Raw genomic sequence first — 15384 nt, 5'->3', positions numbered from 1 at the left:
AAAAAAAAAAAAAAAAAAAAAAAAAAAGTCAAGGGCGGTCGGGGAACTTACGCTGCTTGGCGGTTTCTCAGCAGGCGCTTTTGTTGCTTCAGCTCCTTGATCTCTTGTTCATCTGTGGATTGGGAGATGAGGGAATCGATATTGCTCAAATTGCGTTCAGCCGGAATGTCAAAGCGTGCGTTCTTCTTGCGGATACCATCTCCTCGTCTCATATCATTGTGTGACCGAATCATGGGGCTTTCAGGCTGCATCTTCTTGTTCATTGGTTGCGCAGGAACCATCCACTCCTTCTGGGGAGAGGTTGGAATAGACTGATCCCCTTGGTGAAGCGACGCGAACACGTTCCCCGTATTGTGGAACGGGTTATGGTTTTGCAATGGTCGCTGAAAGACGGAGTTGGCAGAACTAAATGCAGGAGAGACGTTGTTGAACTGCTGCATGGAGTTGTCAGGCCCGCAGTTGTTGCCCATAGCCCACTGAGAGCCGTGTTGAGGGAAAACCTGGCCGTGTGGCTGCATGAAAGGGTTGGGAGCGCCGTTGACATTGCTCCCACCGTTCTGGTCCGAGAAAGGGTTCGTTGGCACAGACTGCATATCTACAGACTGCCAATCTTCCGTCTTTGGGGAGAAAAGCGTGCTGCCAACAGCAAAGGACTCTCGTCGACTGTTGGCCATGGGTGGTGAGAGATCCAAGGCGGAGTCAACAGCGTTGTGCTCAATGACCCCATCGTCCAATACACCGCTCTTGTCCTCTTCTTCAAAATACTTCTGCTGGGCGTGGTGGGTATCCACAGTTAGAGGCGTAGACCTGTAAAACGGCTGCATAGCAAACTGTGAGGCCATTGCCGCGACAGAATTTGGTCAAGCTTGTCGGGACAGAAGCTTCAACAGATGAAGGATGGGTACGAGGAAGAAGCAGCTGGTAGGAGGGAAGCCGTGGATGCAAAACTGGCTGTTGCGAGATGTCTCGGCCTAAGAATGTGGCGTTAGTACAGTACAAGCGTCTAGCGTCCTAAGGAAAATCAAGATGTGGGCTTGGGTGCGCAGATTCGTTTGAAGGATACGAAAATAAGCAACAGATAGTTGCCAGCTAAGCATGTTGGACTGCAAAGTCGAGGGCAAGAAGTGGTGTCAAACTTGACAGCGTAGGACCGCTTGTTGCAGTTGAGGCTACGGGGACACCGTGCTGATGACAATAAATAGTGTATATTGAGAGTTGAAACCTGAAGGCCTACCTCACGCAGAAGGGACAAAACTGCGGCTTGTCGAGATCTCGCAAAGCCGTGTACTAGGCGAGGGGCAGCAAATCGCAGATTCGATATGCGGCTGCAGCGGCGGGGGAACTCGGCGTGTAGGTCCACGAGGAAAGACAAAAGCACACAAGTAAGAGCGGCGGAACAAGCAGAAGGGTACGCTGTCTGCAATGAAGTGAAGGATTGTAAACGAGCAGGAAAAGACGGCAAGAGACCGACCTCAAGGCCTTGTCGTGAATATGACGGACGAGTATTGGGCTATGAAGAATGCCAGAAATTGGGAGGGAGGAGGCAGATAGGTTATGTACTTTGTGCGGGCTTCGGACGGCGGCGGGGTGGGCTGGTGTGTCTGGTGTGTCTGGTGCGTTGTAGCCGTTGAGCTCGAGCTTGAGGCGTCGAGTTGGTGTGTGAGCTGAGCTCTAGCCTCTAGCCTCTAGCCTCTGGGCCTCTGGCAGCCCGGATGTGCGGAGCGGCCTTGGCCCTTGGTACCATCAATAAGTACTCAAGTACTTGATGTACCGGCCAACCTGACGAGACCTGAGCAGGCCTCGCCTACGGGCCATCCATCCATCAAGCTCAGGCCTCGGGCCCCGTGAGAGAGGGCAAGTGGGCCTGGGGGCCGCGGCTTCTTCACCTGGTCAAGCGCAGGCAGAGGCAAGACGCACACGCCAGGCCAAAAGTGAGAGGACTGAGTGAGTGTGGTGAGGGAAGAAGCCTCCCAAGTCCCAAGAATCTTGTTGCAAGACATCATCAGTACGCTCCCAACTCCCCAGCCCAGCCTCACCTCGACTCCCTACTCCGTCCGTACTTTGGTTCATGTCCATGTCCACGTTCCGCTGGCCGCAACCTTTATTCCACAATCCGCCCTGAAAGACCCAATCAGTTTGCGGACCCGACGTCACGACTCACCACTACCACGCACAGTCGAGACTCGAGACAAGACTCAAGACTCTTGGCCCTATTGCAGTCGGCCAAGGACCGTGAGTGGCCTGCACATCTTTCATACGTCGGTTCCCACGGACTACACCACATGTGCATGATCACGGCATAAACAAGCAACGATTTAGGTGCCTTAGTGCTGGTCGAAGTTGTAGCTGGCACGACCACGATTTATCCAAACGGATCTCGTCTCATCACGGCCCGTTGTGGTCCACCGCCCATTCGCCATTGCCAGGGACCACAGACATACTAGTCAGATGCTAGGTCCGCTGACGAGCCTCGCAGGGAGACGAATCCAGATCGATCCGCGTGCTCACAGTTTGGGCACCCATACTAGCGTTCCTGTCTTCCTCGCTCGGATGCTGTTTGGACCACTGATGCCCAGCTTCTGTAGACACAGTCGAGATGAGAGCTACATGGGCTTGCCGTTCTACAGGGATCATGACAGACAGAATTTTCGCAAGATATAAGTGCATGTGCTAAGCGCATGACTTTGCACGCCCAATCCAGGCCAAGATGCGTGCAACTCTTGCTAACTTGCCTCGTATATTTTGCCTCGCGACCAAACATTGGGCCAAAAATAGAGAGACAAAGAGAGAGGGAAAGGGGCCCAAGAGCAAGGCACGACGACCAGTCTGGATGGAGCGCAATGACCGCAACAACATTGCCCATTACGTTCAAATTCAACTCCTCATCTTAGATTCAAGACTATGCAAGCATACATCTCGATGGTGCATCCGGACCTGGGTTGAGTGCTTGATGCAGATTCTCTCTCCCCTGGATCCGTCAGTGTTGTACGTCGGGTCACAACGCAGCGCACAGGAAAATTGCACATACAGTGAGTGCACTGGTTCGCATCCAGCTTGATATTCCTTGGAACCCCGGGTCTACTTTTGCTTCCTATTTGAAGATGAGCAAACCACCATCTGATTCCAATTCTCGCCATTCTTTCCGTTATCCTGCAGGATTTGAAGCAACGCTGTTACAGATATATGAAGGCGCGTTCCATGTGCCTTTTTTGGTGAGCAACTGTCATGGCATACTCCGCATTAGCCAAGACCCTCCGGCAACTGTCCTTGTGCTTTGTGTACTTGAGAATCCTTGGCAAAGTCGAGTCATGGGCAGTCCGGACTTCGGAGCAGTCAAATAATGCAACCAGTGATCCGATGAAGGAGTGGTATGTGCGCTTTGAACCTGTTAACTGCCCTCATTGGATCAAGCCCGCAAAACCAGTACATGTGCCGGGGCCCAGGGAGAAGCAATATGACGAAGCCAAGAACAAGCATGGTCCAAGTCGAGGGACAGGAGAGAGAGAGCGCGCGAGTCTCGCTATCAGTACAAAGAGCTAGCAGCAAAGTCCGGGGTATGGAGTACTTCGTATGCGGTCCTACAGTGCACGTTACACGTACGGCATGAAGGGAGGTTGGGCAGAAACGGCCACTACTTACCTTTCCAAGTTTCTTGGATCCTCCACTCTGAGGCTTGCCGGGCTGAGCCACAACAGCCAGCACCAGGAACCTACTGAAGTACCTGGTAGTGAGGAATACGGTGCAGTTTGTGGCGTATGAACACGCTGATGTAGTCGTCCACAGGAGTATATGAGCTATCAGTACGGAGTACTACTTGGTAAGTTATACTCTGGAGCATCGCACGCAATAGCCTAGTACTTGAGTACTTAGGTGCCCTTTGCCTCCCACTGTATGTAGGCGTCTCCACGGTCTGACACTCAAGTGACGGGCGATGATGCTTTGGTCCTCCTCAACGCTCTGCCTTCCTATTTGCTCCGTCGGCAGCAGAGCTAGTAGGGTCACGCTTGATCATCCAAGGAGGCAAAGAGGGTCGTTGCGTCCTTGTGAAGATGGCCCTCCAGGATTTTGGCGCGGGCCAGACTCCAGAGCGTGTCACCGGAACAGCAATGGCCAATCTCGACAGGGTCCTCGGCACAGAGTGCAGAGAACTCCGTATTTCGCTAGAGCAGTCTCAATCAGGGGTACATGGCGCTCATCAGGCGAGAGGCTGGCAACCACTGAAGGCTGCCACCTGCTCATCGGCTGGCGCAGTGTGGACGAAAGGAACGGCGCGAGAAAGTCGACCTTGCCTGTTTTGGCATGGCGCTCCCGGACCACGAAGCTACACATGGTGGAAGTACCCTTCCTGCAGACGTGCACGGCGGCAGTACAAGACGTCAAAATGTCTCAACACCCACAGCCATCACCATCACCATCACCACCACCACCACCACCACCACCACCACCTGACCGACTGCATCTCTCCTCAAGGAAAATGCGACGTGATGGTCCAATTAGTCTGTTCGCATGCCCTCTGTCCTCACCTAGGGACCGTCGAGACAACCAACCGAGCTTCTCTGCGCACAATCGCGACTCTGCCTGCCCCCTTGGGTAATCCTCTTTGCCTCAACGGAACACTGGACGCACCCAAGGCATGTCTGCCCGTTTCTCGCTGCCGAGTCCAGCGGCGCGTCGAGCTTATTGCTGAGTGCGATGGCTCGCTCGCTCTCCGTGCACGGGGTATTACTAAGTCAGTACTCCGTAAGTAATCCTTTTCTGGATGGGGGCTGGGTTTCTTTGGTCGAGTCGACTCTCCCTCCCAGTCTCTCATCTCACTCGCGCCAGGCCGTGATCCAACCACACAACTTCCGCTATCAGCAGCTCCACTGTGCCTCATAGTCGCATGTTGACCGGCCATGGTGCCCCATATCCCAAACCGTCTTGTCTGGGCGGTGAGTTTCCAGTTTTTGCCCATCTCGTTCTTTGTTGTCGATGGTGCTCTCACTCCCCCCCCCCCCCTTTGCAACGAGCGATGCGATGACTCGCCGCCAATCGTCCCTGGTGGTCACGTCCAGGCAGTGTACAACGGACCACTGCTTGCCGTTCGGGTCCCGTCCCGGAATGGAGGCACAGGACATGGCCGACAAAGCGCCGTTTGCTTTATATAAAACGCCATTAATGCTCATGTCACCATGGCTTTTCCTCATCCCATGTGCCCGGCCAATGTTCTGCATATGGAGCTGGAGCACGCCCCTCCCAGGGAAACCCCGTGGTGCCTGTCCTAGCTTCTGTGCTTGTTGTCCCGCCCACCACTTGACAAGATAATCGCCAGCATGTCTCGGACATGCTTTCCATGGTCTGCAACCTGGCCGAACTCACTTGCTCATACTCCGTACATACTCGGTATCCAAGTTGGCCTCTGTCACCACTGACGACGGCGTGTTGCCTGCCCATGTGGTAAGAGAGACGAGGAGAACTCTGCGGCTGCTGCGGTACGGGTGCAACCACGCAAATACATACGTACATACGGTTTGCTTACTCCGCAGATTGGCCTTGATCCCTGATTCCTCCTTCTATTCATAGCACGTACCCCGTAGTTGCTGCTTTCTTCACTCGCGCCCGGACGTGTCGATCAACTCCTGGGCAGCGCTGCTTTTGAAAGAGCACACGGCACCCTCACCAACCAACCAGCCAGCCCCAGCACAAGATTGCCGAGTCAACCAGCGTACGTATGTAGAAAAGGCGGTTTCCAACAAAGACAGGTCGCAACCCAAACCACAACTCCGCCCGCGTACATCGTAGAAACGAAAACCCCTCGTCTTCTTGAAATACCAGTCTGCCCGGCACAACAGCAACATCAAACATCCAGAGCCAACCGCATCAAGATTCAAGACGCGCCCACAATCCCAGCGTCAAGAGAGAGACCAAAGATCTCACCAGTGACCACCAAAAAAAAAAAGGCACCAAGATCCGTCCGCCTCCAACAACAGCCTCCCGAATCCTGGTTCCATTACTCCGTCTTGAGTCTTGACTCTTCCGGAACGACACAAGCCTCGTTCTTGGCCCAAATCGGCCGTCGCCTTCCCCCCCCCCTCCAAGCACAGAACCCGGCTTGGACAAAGGAAATCTTCGCAAGCGGGGGGGACTTAAGGGGAAAGGAAGAGAGCGAGGGGAGGGGAGGGAACTTCCGCTCCCCAGCCACGGAATTCAGTCCCCCTTGACCCCAGGGCTCGTGTGGTGTCGGACCAGCTTCTCGGTTCTTCGGGCGGGTACGGAGTACGGAGTGCGCTGCTTCTATTTTTACTTGCCGCTCGGCGGGAGAAGACGACCTTGTCCTCGTGGGCGGTGGCGACGAGACGCAAGTCATGTTCGAGGTGGCCTTGGTAGTCGGTGGCTCCTGCCAGCAAAAGAGACACATCAGAAACGAGTCCCTAACCGTCAGGCCGTCCGCGGTGGTGCAGTCGGCCTGGGTGCTATAGGTTATGCAGTGCCGCGACGCAAACCATTGTGGCACGGCATGTAGAGGGGAAGACGTGAATGCATCACATGGGCTGTGGGAAAGCCGTACGGAGCAGGCTCTCTGGTTTGGTCGGGCCATGGTGCATAGATAGGATACGTGAGTGCATAGCCCCTGCGTCTGGATCGTGCGTCTTTTGGGTAGCCGGCTGTCACGGACGGTCGTTTGAAATGGGACAGTCATCTGATGGGGTCTGCATTGGGCCGTTGGGCATGATGCATCCAACGACAGATGTGTTTGGAGGATGTGATTACACAGCGTAGATAGACAGACGACGAGGTGGTTCCAGGATGCGCGTTCTTTTGATCGACATCTCGACATGTGTAGGGTATGGACGTTGCTATGATCCTTGGACAAGACGCACGCGAAAAAAGCGATATTGTGTCGCCAGTAAAGGTAGTCTCTTTTGTCCACCTTTCGATGATCCCAGAATACATTCCCGTCTGCTGTGCCCGGCCGTTTCTTGGTTGTTTCTATCCCCCTCATGCTCACCTGCGCTGCGCTCAACCATCCTGAGGATCGAATCCCACTTCGCAACTCCTCCGACCTGCAGCAGACACAACCCCAATTTCGCGGAGAAAAACGTCATGTATTGTTTTCCATGTTGGGTCCATTCGCCCGTGAGGCAATGCTGTTCACGCAGACAGCACACTAAGCCGTGTGATCAACACAAAACAGATGCGATACGCCCAAGAAAAGACGACCATACAACTCTACTGAGTACCTGAAAGATGAAGAAGTCGTTCGCCAACACGCAAATTAGCATACTCGTAAGCCTTGGACTCGGGGGGGAAAGTCCCATTTGCCGCCCAGAGGTCAATCAGAGCTTGCATTGGTTCCAATTCCTGCGGCTTAAGCATATCCAGCACTGTAGCCGTTAAAATAAAGTGAGAAAAACAGCTGTTGAGTTGTTTCTCAAGGTTGAGATGGTAGAAAGGCTCAGTGAAATGTGCCCAGTAAAGGTGTGCGTAGACACGAAACATTTGACGGAAGATCATTTGGCAGACCTCGACAAATTTCTCCGGGAAGCCCGAACGTTTGCCAATGTATTCAGGCTCTCCGGGGTTGGAAAGTTGCGACAACGGAGTTGTTGTAATGCTGGGGTTGTGGGCGTACGATACACCGGAAGGGTCTGTTGGAAAGATGGCGGTGTCGTCGATTTTCCCCGAAATCCATCGCTGCATCAACGTCATGTACTCGTAAGCAGGAAGTTCTACTGGCTCTCGTCTGTTGTTGAGCCATGTGAAGGAATGATTTCTATTCAGCAGGTGAGTCTCTCCGCCTCTCTGAAGTAAATGATTTTGTCGACACTCACGCTCCAGCAGACATGCGAGGGCAGGTTGTAGGGTTGCAAATGCTTGTGCCACCATCCTCTTTCTCATGAACCACGCGCACAAAATTCCATAGGTTTCGATAATGCTCGACAACTACCTCGAAGAGTCAGCTAGTCGTGAAATCGCAACATCATCGCACAAAACGGGTTATATACCTTGGTGGGCAATCCACTCTCCTGGTTCCACAGTCTTTGGTCGTGCACTCAAGGTCATAAAGTTGCCTTTGACAATATGTTTGACATACTGAGCGTTGAGCCACAGAGGTAGCGGCCGGGGAAGGTGGTAGTTACTGATGATATCTTCGACGTTGGACATTCCCCCACCAGATCCGTCCATCCCGATCGTTTGGGCTAGTGACGGCGAATTCGGCAAAGGCGGAACCTTGGGAGCAAGATGTGTGGATAACTGGCTTCCCTGAGAAGCAAACTCAGCTGGCAAAGGCTGGCCGCCTGTCGACGGAGATGGGCTCTTTTGGCCCGACGGCTTCGTTGAAGCACCTCGGAACCGAGCGTTGCTAAGCGTTCACTTGTCAGTAGCAGTTCGAACTTGAGAGAAGCCAACGACTGTCACAATAGCATGTCAGAGCAAGAGGAAAGCTCCCCTGAAGACAATATCCTCTTGGAGAATGCAGCACTGATAGTTCTTCAGGTCTCAAAGACAGCTCTGTCATCGATATTGGGATACACCTCGATGCCTCGACGGCGAGTGCCCATGCCAGAACTGATGTGCGACGGGCAGGCAAGTCGGTCTCGACATGACATGGCGTGATGCGACAATGTCCCAAGCTGAGCGTGATACCCCTGGTGAACCTCGCCAACCTGATGCTGCCAGGCCATGCGTATGCGTTGCCCATCAGTATCATGTTGAACCTCTTAACCCATCCAAAGACTAACGTGATTGGGCGGCAGATATGTGGAATGGAATCGGCCGATCGGAGGCGGCTGGCCCTGAGGCGCGGTAGAGTATGCAAACTTCCATGTCTGGCCCGGATTGCCGACACCGGATAAATGGACATGGACCTGCTGAAGGAATGGGGTTTGGCCCTGGATCGTCCAAGTTGCCCCTGGATTGCGAGGCCCCTGATGGAAGGGGCTCGTTTGTCGCCTGTAGCAGCATATGGAGTGAAGCGAAAGACAACAAGGAGAACAAGAACAAGACAGCCATCAGAGGGAACAACACAGCTACTTACATGCCGGAGAAGAGATTGGACATGATGGATGGGAAGGCGGGGTGACTGAGATGGAGGGCGGCAATGCAAAGGCAACGCCAGAGGGGCGGGCTGAAAGCTCCCGTCACGGGATCTTATGCGAGGCGGCGAACAAAGGCGGTTGGATGAGAAGGAACGACAAAGGCAACTGTAGGCGTTAGCCTGAGATTGAGGCGTGAGGCAAAGAGCAAATGCCAGCCAAGAACAGCGGCGTGGACAAGCCCGGTGAGGATGGGGCAGATATTATTATGTAAAGAGATTCTATCAGGAGTCCATGTTTTTGGTGTCCGGGGTCTGGTGTCTGGTGGTGTCTGGCGTGAGAGAAGGGGGGGGAGCCGCCCGAGTCGCATTTCGAGACGGTGACGAGCAAATGTGGGGGGAGCCACGCGGTGGCCGTTTCTGGTTGGACAATCCGCGCAGGTTCAATCAGAGGCGCAGATGGATCCAGATCCCTGCCGCGGCCTGCACACGAGGCCACGCGCGCTCTGCAGGGCAGCGAAAGCATTTTTTGCTCAAATGCAAGTATGCACGTAGCTCGACAAGACGAGAAGGAACAGTATTCTGGGGCGCACCAAGGACCGGCGACGTGATGAGTTTCAGGGTGGATGTTGCTCTGACATAGCCAAGGCTGTACAGAGCACTCCGGTCAGGTTGTCGCTAGCCTGAGGCGCCGCCATGCTGTTTTGAGCAGATTATTTTACACGAAGAAGCTCGTAAGGATTGAATCCTCCGACAAGAGATGCAGTCAAGCTTGATTTATCTATCTTTCTATTACTACTTTTTTTTTTTTTTTTTTTTTTTTTTTTTTGGGACTCGTAGTGAGTTGTCTAAAAGAAGCAGCCTGTTGATGAACTAACTGACTGGCCTGGTTTGGTTGGCCGTGTGGCCCGTGCGCATTCTTACCGCATCCATCTGAGTTCTGCGCAGCTTCCGAGTCTCGCCTCTCGAGCAAGCCCAGCAACTTTCAACTCTCTTGCTTGCCTGCCATCGACTGCAAGCCGCATTCTTCGACTTGTAGCCCGAAACACCACAAGAGTGGCACAATGTCTGACTCCGAGGACTCTCTCGGCGTTGTCGATGAAACCGCCGGTGACGACCTCTTCGGCGACGAGGGCGACGAAGAGCCGAGAACAACCCGAGTTCTGGACGATGACGAACTTGCTTCAGACCCCGATTACGATGCTGATGCGCGGCGACGAGGCTACGACGACGAGGATGGTCTCCCGCGTGAGACGCGAGATCGGGTTGTCATGGCGGTGCAGACCTATCGCCATCAGATCCCCAAACCCAAAGACGGCATTGTAAGATGGCTTGAATTTTCCAGGACCCAATATGATGTGCTACATAGACTAATGGCGCATCTCAGCTTCGTGTTATGAGAGTTCCCAAGTTCATCAAATTCATGCCCGAGGAATACGTCGCGGAAACTTTCCAACCAAGTGATTTTGACCTCGACAATGCGAAATCCGACAGGCCGAAACACGTAGCCCGCATCCGAAAAGATGCAAGCACGGGATATCTACAGAGCAACACGAATATTTATCGGTGGAGTGACGGTTCGTTGACCATTTCTGTCGGCGGCGAGCATTACGAAATACAAAAGAAGGCACTCGCGCCTGGAACGGACCAGCCGTACAACGAGCTTCGCGATGGACATCACTACGCGGCGGCGGCCGAACTCGGCAGTAATATTCTACTGACTGTTGGTCACTTGACGGAGCAGTTCAACGTGCGACCCAATAAGGCAGTTGGGGATGACGCGCTGTCCGTGCTGGCCGAGCGAATGGCCCAGGCTAGCAAGGCAGCAAACGACGGTGATATGATTATCCGCACCACCCGAGACCCCGAGTTGCAGAAGAAACAGGCTGAAATGGCAGAAAAAGAGAGGATGAAGGCTCAACGCCGACGCGAAAATGCCGCGCTAAAGATGGACGGTGGACTCGGGCGGTCCGGTCGTGGGGGGCTATCGATTAGGGACCTCGAAGGCGGCCGTGGCTTCGGGTCTGGACGCAAGAGAGGCATGCCGGAATCTACGAAACCCAAGAGACGCCGGCCAGAGTATGACTCTGACGACGATCTCCCACAGGGTGTCGGACGGCGCGAAGACTATGATTTGGATGACGGCTTCCTGGTGGGCAGTGATGAGGAAGAAATGGACAGCGCAGCAGAGGATGAAGAGGAAGACTTGCTGGATGATGACGAGGAGGAACGACCACCTCGCAGCAAGAGACAGAGGACAAGGGATCCAGACGAAGACGAGGATGCCGAGGGAGACGAGGTCGAACCAGGCGAGCCGTCCGGAAGAACTAGGCGGCGAAATATTGTAGACGAGGATGAGGAAGAGTAACAGAAAGCAAGGGGCTTGAGCGAGTGTGCTGTTGTTGGCGGATCGGACGAGGAAATAGTCATATATCGTGGAGTCTGCTTTTCACATATCATGTACAATCACTGAAAGGGCGTTGACGAGCTCGGAAGAGAATATTCGGAACCAAGGCGGCACGTTATAGATGTGCAAGGCAGCGCCAGAGAAGCTGTGCAAGCCGACAGAGTCGTGCTGCTGATGGAGTCATTTCCTCGCAAGACATAAGACGAGAGGCCTCAGACCGACCCGGAACATGATAGATAAGCCGCGATACCAACATGGCTGCAGAAATAGGAAACAAACTTATGACATGATGGGTACAGCTAGTGTCTGCATATGAGCCTAGGTACCCTTAGGTAAGCGGCGACAACTACGAAGTGCTACGTACCTGTGGAAGGTACGTGACCGTACGTCGGGGTCCGAGCCGAGATGGTCAGATGGGCAAGAGCTAGGCGATTTTGGGCGGGCGAGTCGATTTTAGCGCCTCCGTCCGCGATTCCCGGAGAGAAGTCATCTCATCCCTGGCATCATCACATGCCTACGGTCCAGTCCTCCTGTACGCAGCACTCGTGGGCTCGTGGGCTCGTGGGCTCAGCATGCGCCGTCTGGCATCGATTGGCCAAGTCATTGATCCAAGAGCAACTGCGGCTTTACGGTCCCTCTCGCACTCGCCTGCGGAGTACGATGCTGTCTCAGCCTACGCCGGCCTCCGTGTGAGAGAAGCAAACCGTCAAGTCGAAGCCAAGTTTCTCGAGTGACCCCACCTCTCTCTGTCGCTCCTGTGTCACCATCAGCTGCATGGCCTGTGATTGCGATCTCGTCACCCTCGGCACATCATGGCGGCCGTCTTAGCTGTCTGGAGGGTGATTATGGATGTCACCACGTTCTGGATCAAGGTGGGTTTCGACCTTCGTTTTTGCTCCTTTCACACCATTCTCCTCCTCATGGCTCTTCTACTGACGCCGGTGCAGAAGCTCGTGGGCTGGTATACTAGCAAGCACCCTGTGGATTTGTGGCTGGAACTTCTGCGCAATGCAGAGAGCTTCGAGGACTGGGAAGAAGCATCTCTCCACTTGGACAGCTTGCTGGGCTTAGACTTGTGGTAAGGACGCGCCTCACCCACGATCATGCCGATATCTCGAGGGAATGGCCCTACTGATCGTTTGCTCCGCTTGGTGCAGGAGAAACAACCCGACGTCCAAACATTACGACTGGCGACTCATCACAGAACGCTTGCATTCTTTGGCCGACGCTCGACAAGAGAGCCACTTTCAGCAGTCTGTGAACCTTCTTCGATCTGGCCTCATCCGTAACCTAGGGAACATTACCGTCCCTACGCTCTACAACCGGTCGTTCTCGGGGACCAAGTATCTCATAGAGGAGTATATATCACAAGTCGCAGAGAGCGTCGAGGATATCAGCACACTGCCCACGACATTCATCTCCAACTCACAAGGCGAGGGGAGAATATTGACGAACCAGATGAAGCTCGACTTTATTCACGATACGCGCCAAGCATTTGGTCGAAGCACTCTGGTCCTGCAGGGCGGTTCCATCTTTGGATTATGCCATCTTGGCGTTGCCAAAGCCCTCTTCCTGCGCGGTCTTCTTCCCCGCATCATTACGGGAACAGGCACCGGTGCCCTGATAGCCGCCTTAGTTGCCATACATACAGAAGAAGAATTGCCCAATATTTTGACAGGTGACGGGATCGATGTCTCGGCGTTTGCTTCGAGAGGCAGACCAGAGAATGGAGCGACTCCCCGCGAACAGACGTTCAAATCGAGATGGGCGACTTTGATGCGACGACTGCGGAGGTTTTCGCGTGAAGGGTACTTCTTAGATGTTACAGTCTTGGAGGACTGTGTCCGGGCAAACGTGGGGGATTTAACCTTCGAAGAGGCTTACAATCGGAGTAAGAGGGTACTCAATATTACTGTCGCCACGGAGAGCCAGGGTGGCGTGCCGACGTTGATGAATTATATCACGGCTCCCAACGTTGTGAGTACCTCTCCGCCTCCGGGTCGACATGCTATACCTGAACACTCTACTAACCGTGCAAAATCAGTTGATTTGGACGGCCGCCGTAGCATCAAATGCCTCGTCTCCCTCGCTGTACGGCTCCCGCAAGGTCCAAATCCTCGCCAAAGATGTACACGGCACTGTCGTCCCCTGGGCCGCTGCCAACACCACCCACTTCCACCACTGGACACATGCCTCATACACGGATCGCGACTCGCCTCTCCAACGCATCGCCGAACTCTTCAATGTGAACCACTTCATTGTCAGCCAAGCCCGGCCATACCTCATCCCCTTCTTGCAATCCGACATGCACGGCCCGTCACTCCTCGAATCCCGCAGCAGAACTACACAGCTCTCTGCGTTCCTTGTGCGCATGGTTGGACTCGAAGTCCGTCACCGTCTACGACAACTCGATACGCTGCGACTCCTACCGTCGAGCATTCGGCGGTTTCTGGTGGACGAACGGATACCAGCGGCCTCCATGACGCTGGTCCCGGAAGTAACAGCTGGAGACTTTGTCAGACTCCTGGAGACTCCCACGAGGGATACACTGAACTACTGGATCTTGAGGGGCGAGAGGAGTGTGTGGCCTGCGGTGGCGGCGCTGAGGATTCGATGTGCCGTCGAGAATGAGCTCGATAGGTCGTATCAGATGGTGAGAAAGTTGAAGGCGGGGGACCTGAGGAGAAAAGGCAGCATGGCTGGCGTGGAGGCCTGATAGTCTCGTCTGTTTACCGTCATGTTTTTGGCTTTGTATATTCGCATCTGGGAGGCGTCGAGAGAGTCTGGAGGAGTGTTTTGTGTCTTGTTTTAGTTTTCTCCCCCCAACCCCCAACAATTCCCCAAGGCACGTTGATTTACTCATGAGGCGGCGCTCGGCTCTACATACAAACAACGAGACGGAATTTTGAGCCATGATGAAGCGAAAAGCCGCTTGAAAGTACGCAGTAGATGCAATGTAAACCAGAGTGCGCAACGGTGGGGATGGCGACTATGGGTAGGTAAGCCTTACTGCCTGTACTGGAGCGATAGAGTCAGAGGCAAAAGCAGGCAAGGTACCAGGATTTCGAGCAGCAGAAACTTGCGACGCCATGAGTTCACCCTCAACGTAACTATACTCCGCGACAGACCTGCACGTCCACACACCCCTTGCTTGGGCAGGCAGCCTGGGGCCTGTACTCGGGAGCCCATCCATCTCAATGTCCCCCCCATTACGTTCTGTGCTGTTGTACTGACAGGCAAGCTTACTGGACTCGGTTCAGAATACTCAATCTGGGTGGCATGCATCATGACGTTGTGACCCTCGTCAGAACTACTCGAGGACGTTGCTCGACGGTTGTGCCACGGTTCACCGTCCAGACAAACAAGTCCCCAAGAGGCGGAAATGTCTCAACGCTTGGCTCATATGCGTGCGTATACATGTACATGCCACGCACGAGACGTGTAACTAGATTCAGGCATATCTACTCCGTGCTCGGCACAGAGCAACTCCGTAAACCGATGAGGTTCCATCGCTGCGGGCTCAGCCGCAGCTACCTGGTATGCCGTGGGACTAACGTGCGGAAGATGGCAAACGAGCCGATTCGGAAGGGAGGCGCTGGGTGACGGGCTGCATGCGGTACAAGACACGAACGTCGCCCGACATTCGAAGGGATGTGGTTGCTCGCTGGGCGTTCCCAGAAGCTACTTCCACAGGGCCGGACGGAGGGACTGAGCCTGAAGGCGATGTTCGGTCGGCAAAAGGATTGACCAAGGCATCTCCGTCCATCTGCGTCTTGCAGGGAATGCTGGGAAGGGCCTTGACGTGGTAGCACACGGAAGAATGGGATTCCCATCTTGTCCGGTTCGTACTGCGGCTCATGTCCCTGGTGTAGTCGGATGGACCGAGCCTCAGGAGCGGGGTTTCCTGCGAGTTTCTCGTCTTGTCACGCACCGACGTGTACTCTACTGTACGGTGTCGTAC

At 54.2% G+C, this 15384-nt stretch overlaps 4 protein-coding genes across 4 annotated transcripts in view; 2 read left to right on the top strand and 2 right to left on the bottom strand.

Moving 5' to 3' along the window:
* The window catches only part of MAM_01947 (Basic-leucine zipper (bZIP) transcription factor), a gene marked incomplete at both ends in the record, with an annotated part of 2001 nt that extends 1159 nt beyond the window's left edge, over nt 1–842 (bottom strand). The window contains one exon of the mRNA XM_040820746.1: nt 52–842. Within this exon, the coding sequence (XP_040681089.1) occupies nt 52–842 (791 nt within the window). The remainder of the gene's footprint in view (nt 1–51) is intronic.
* Nucleotides 843–7209: 6367 nt separating this feature from the next.
* Nucleotides 7210–9042, bottom strand: MAM_01946 (Mob1/phocein; the record flags this gene model as incomplete). Its single annotated transcript, XM_040820745.1, has 5 exons — nt 7210–7753; nt 7812–7923; nt 7986–8344; nt 8517–8777; nt 9020–9042. 5 exons carry the CDS (start codon nt 9040–9042, stop codon nt 7210–7212), a joined length of 1299 nt encoding a protein of 432 aa, XP_040681088.1.
* Nucleotides 9043–10080: 1038 nt separating this feature from the next.
* On the top strand, nt 10081–11384 carry MAM_01945 (Leo1-like protein; the record flags this gene model as incomplete). The annotated part of the gene is made up of 2 exons (XM_040820744.1): nt 10081–10338; nt 10386–11384. 2 exons carry the CDS (start codon nt 10081–10083, stop codon nt 11382–11384), a joined length of 1257 nt encoding a protein of 418 aa, XP_040681087.1.
* An 851-nt stretch (nt 11385–12235) lies between these two features.
* On the top strand, nt 12236–14139 carry MAM_01944 (Patatin-like serine hydrolase; the record flags this gene model as incomplete). The annotated part of the gene is made up of 3 exons (XM_040820743.1): nt 12236–12501; nt 12581–13400; nt 13468–14139. 3 exons carry the CDS (start codon nt 12236–12238, stop codon nt 14137–14139), a joined length of 1758 nt encoding a protein of 585 aa, XP_040681086.1.
* Between the last annotated feature and the right edge of the window lie 1245 nt (nt 14140–15384).

The sequence above is a fragment of the Metarhizium album genome (genome assembly GCF_000804445.1).
Source record: "Metarhizium album ARSEF 1941 chromosome Unknown scaffold_3, whole genome shotgun sequence".
Lineage (NCBI taxonomy): Eukaryota > Fungi > Ascomycota > Sordariomycetes > Hypocreales > Clavicipitaceae > Metarhizium > Metarhizium album.
This window is presented reverse-complemented; position numbering and strand designations above follow the sequence as displayed.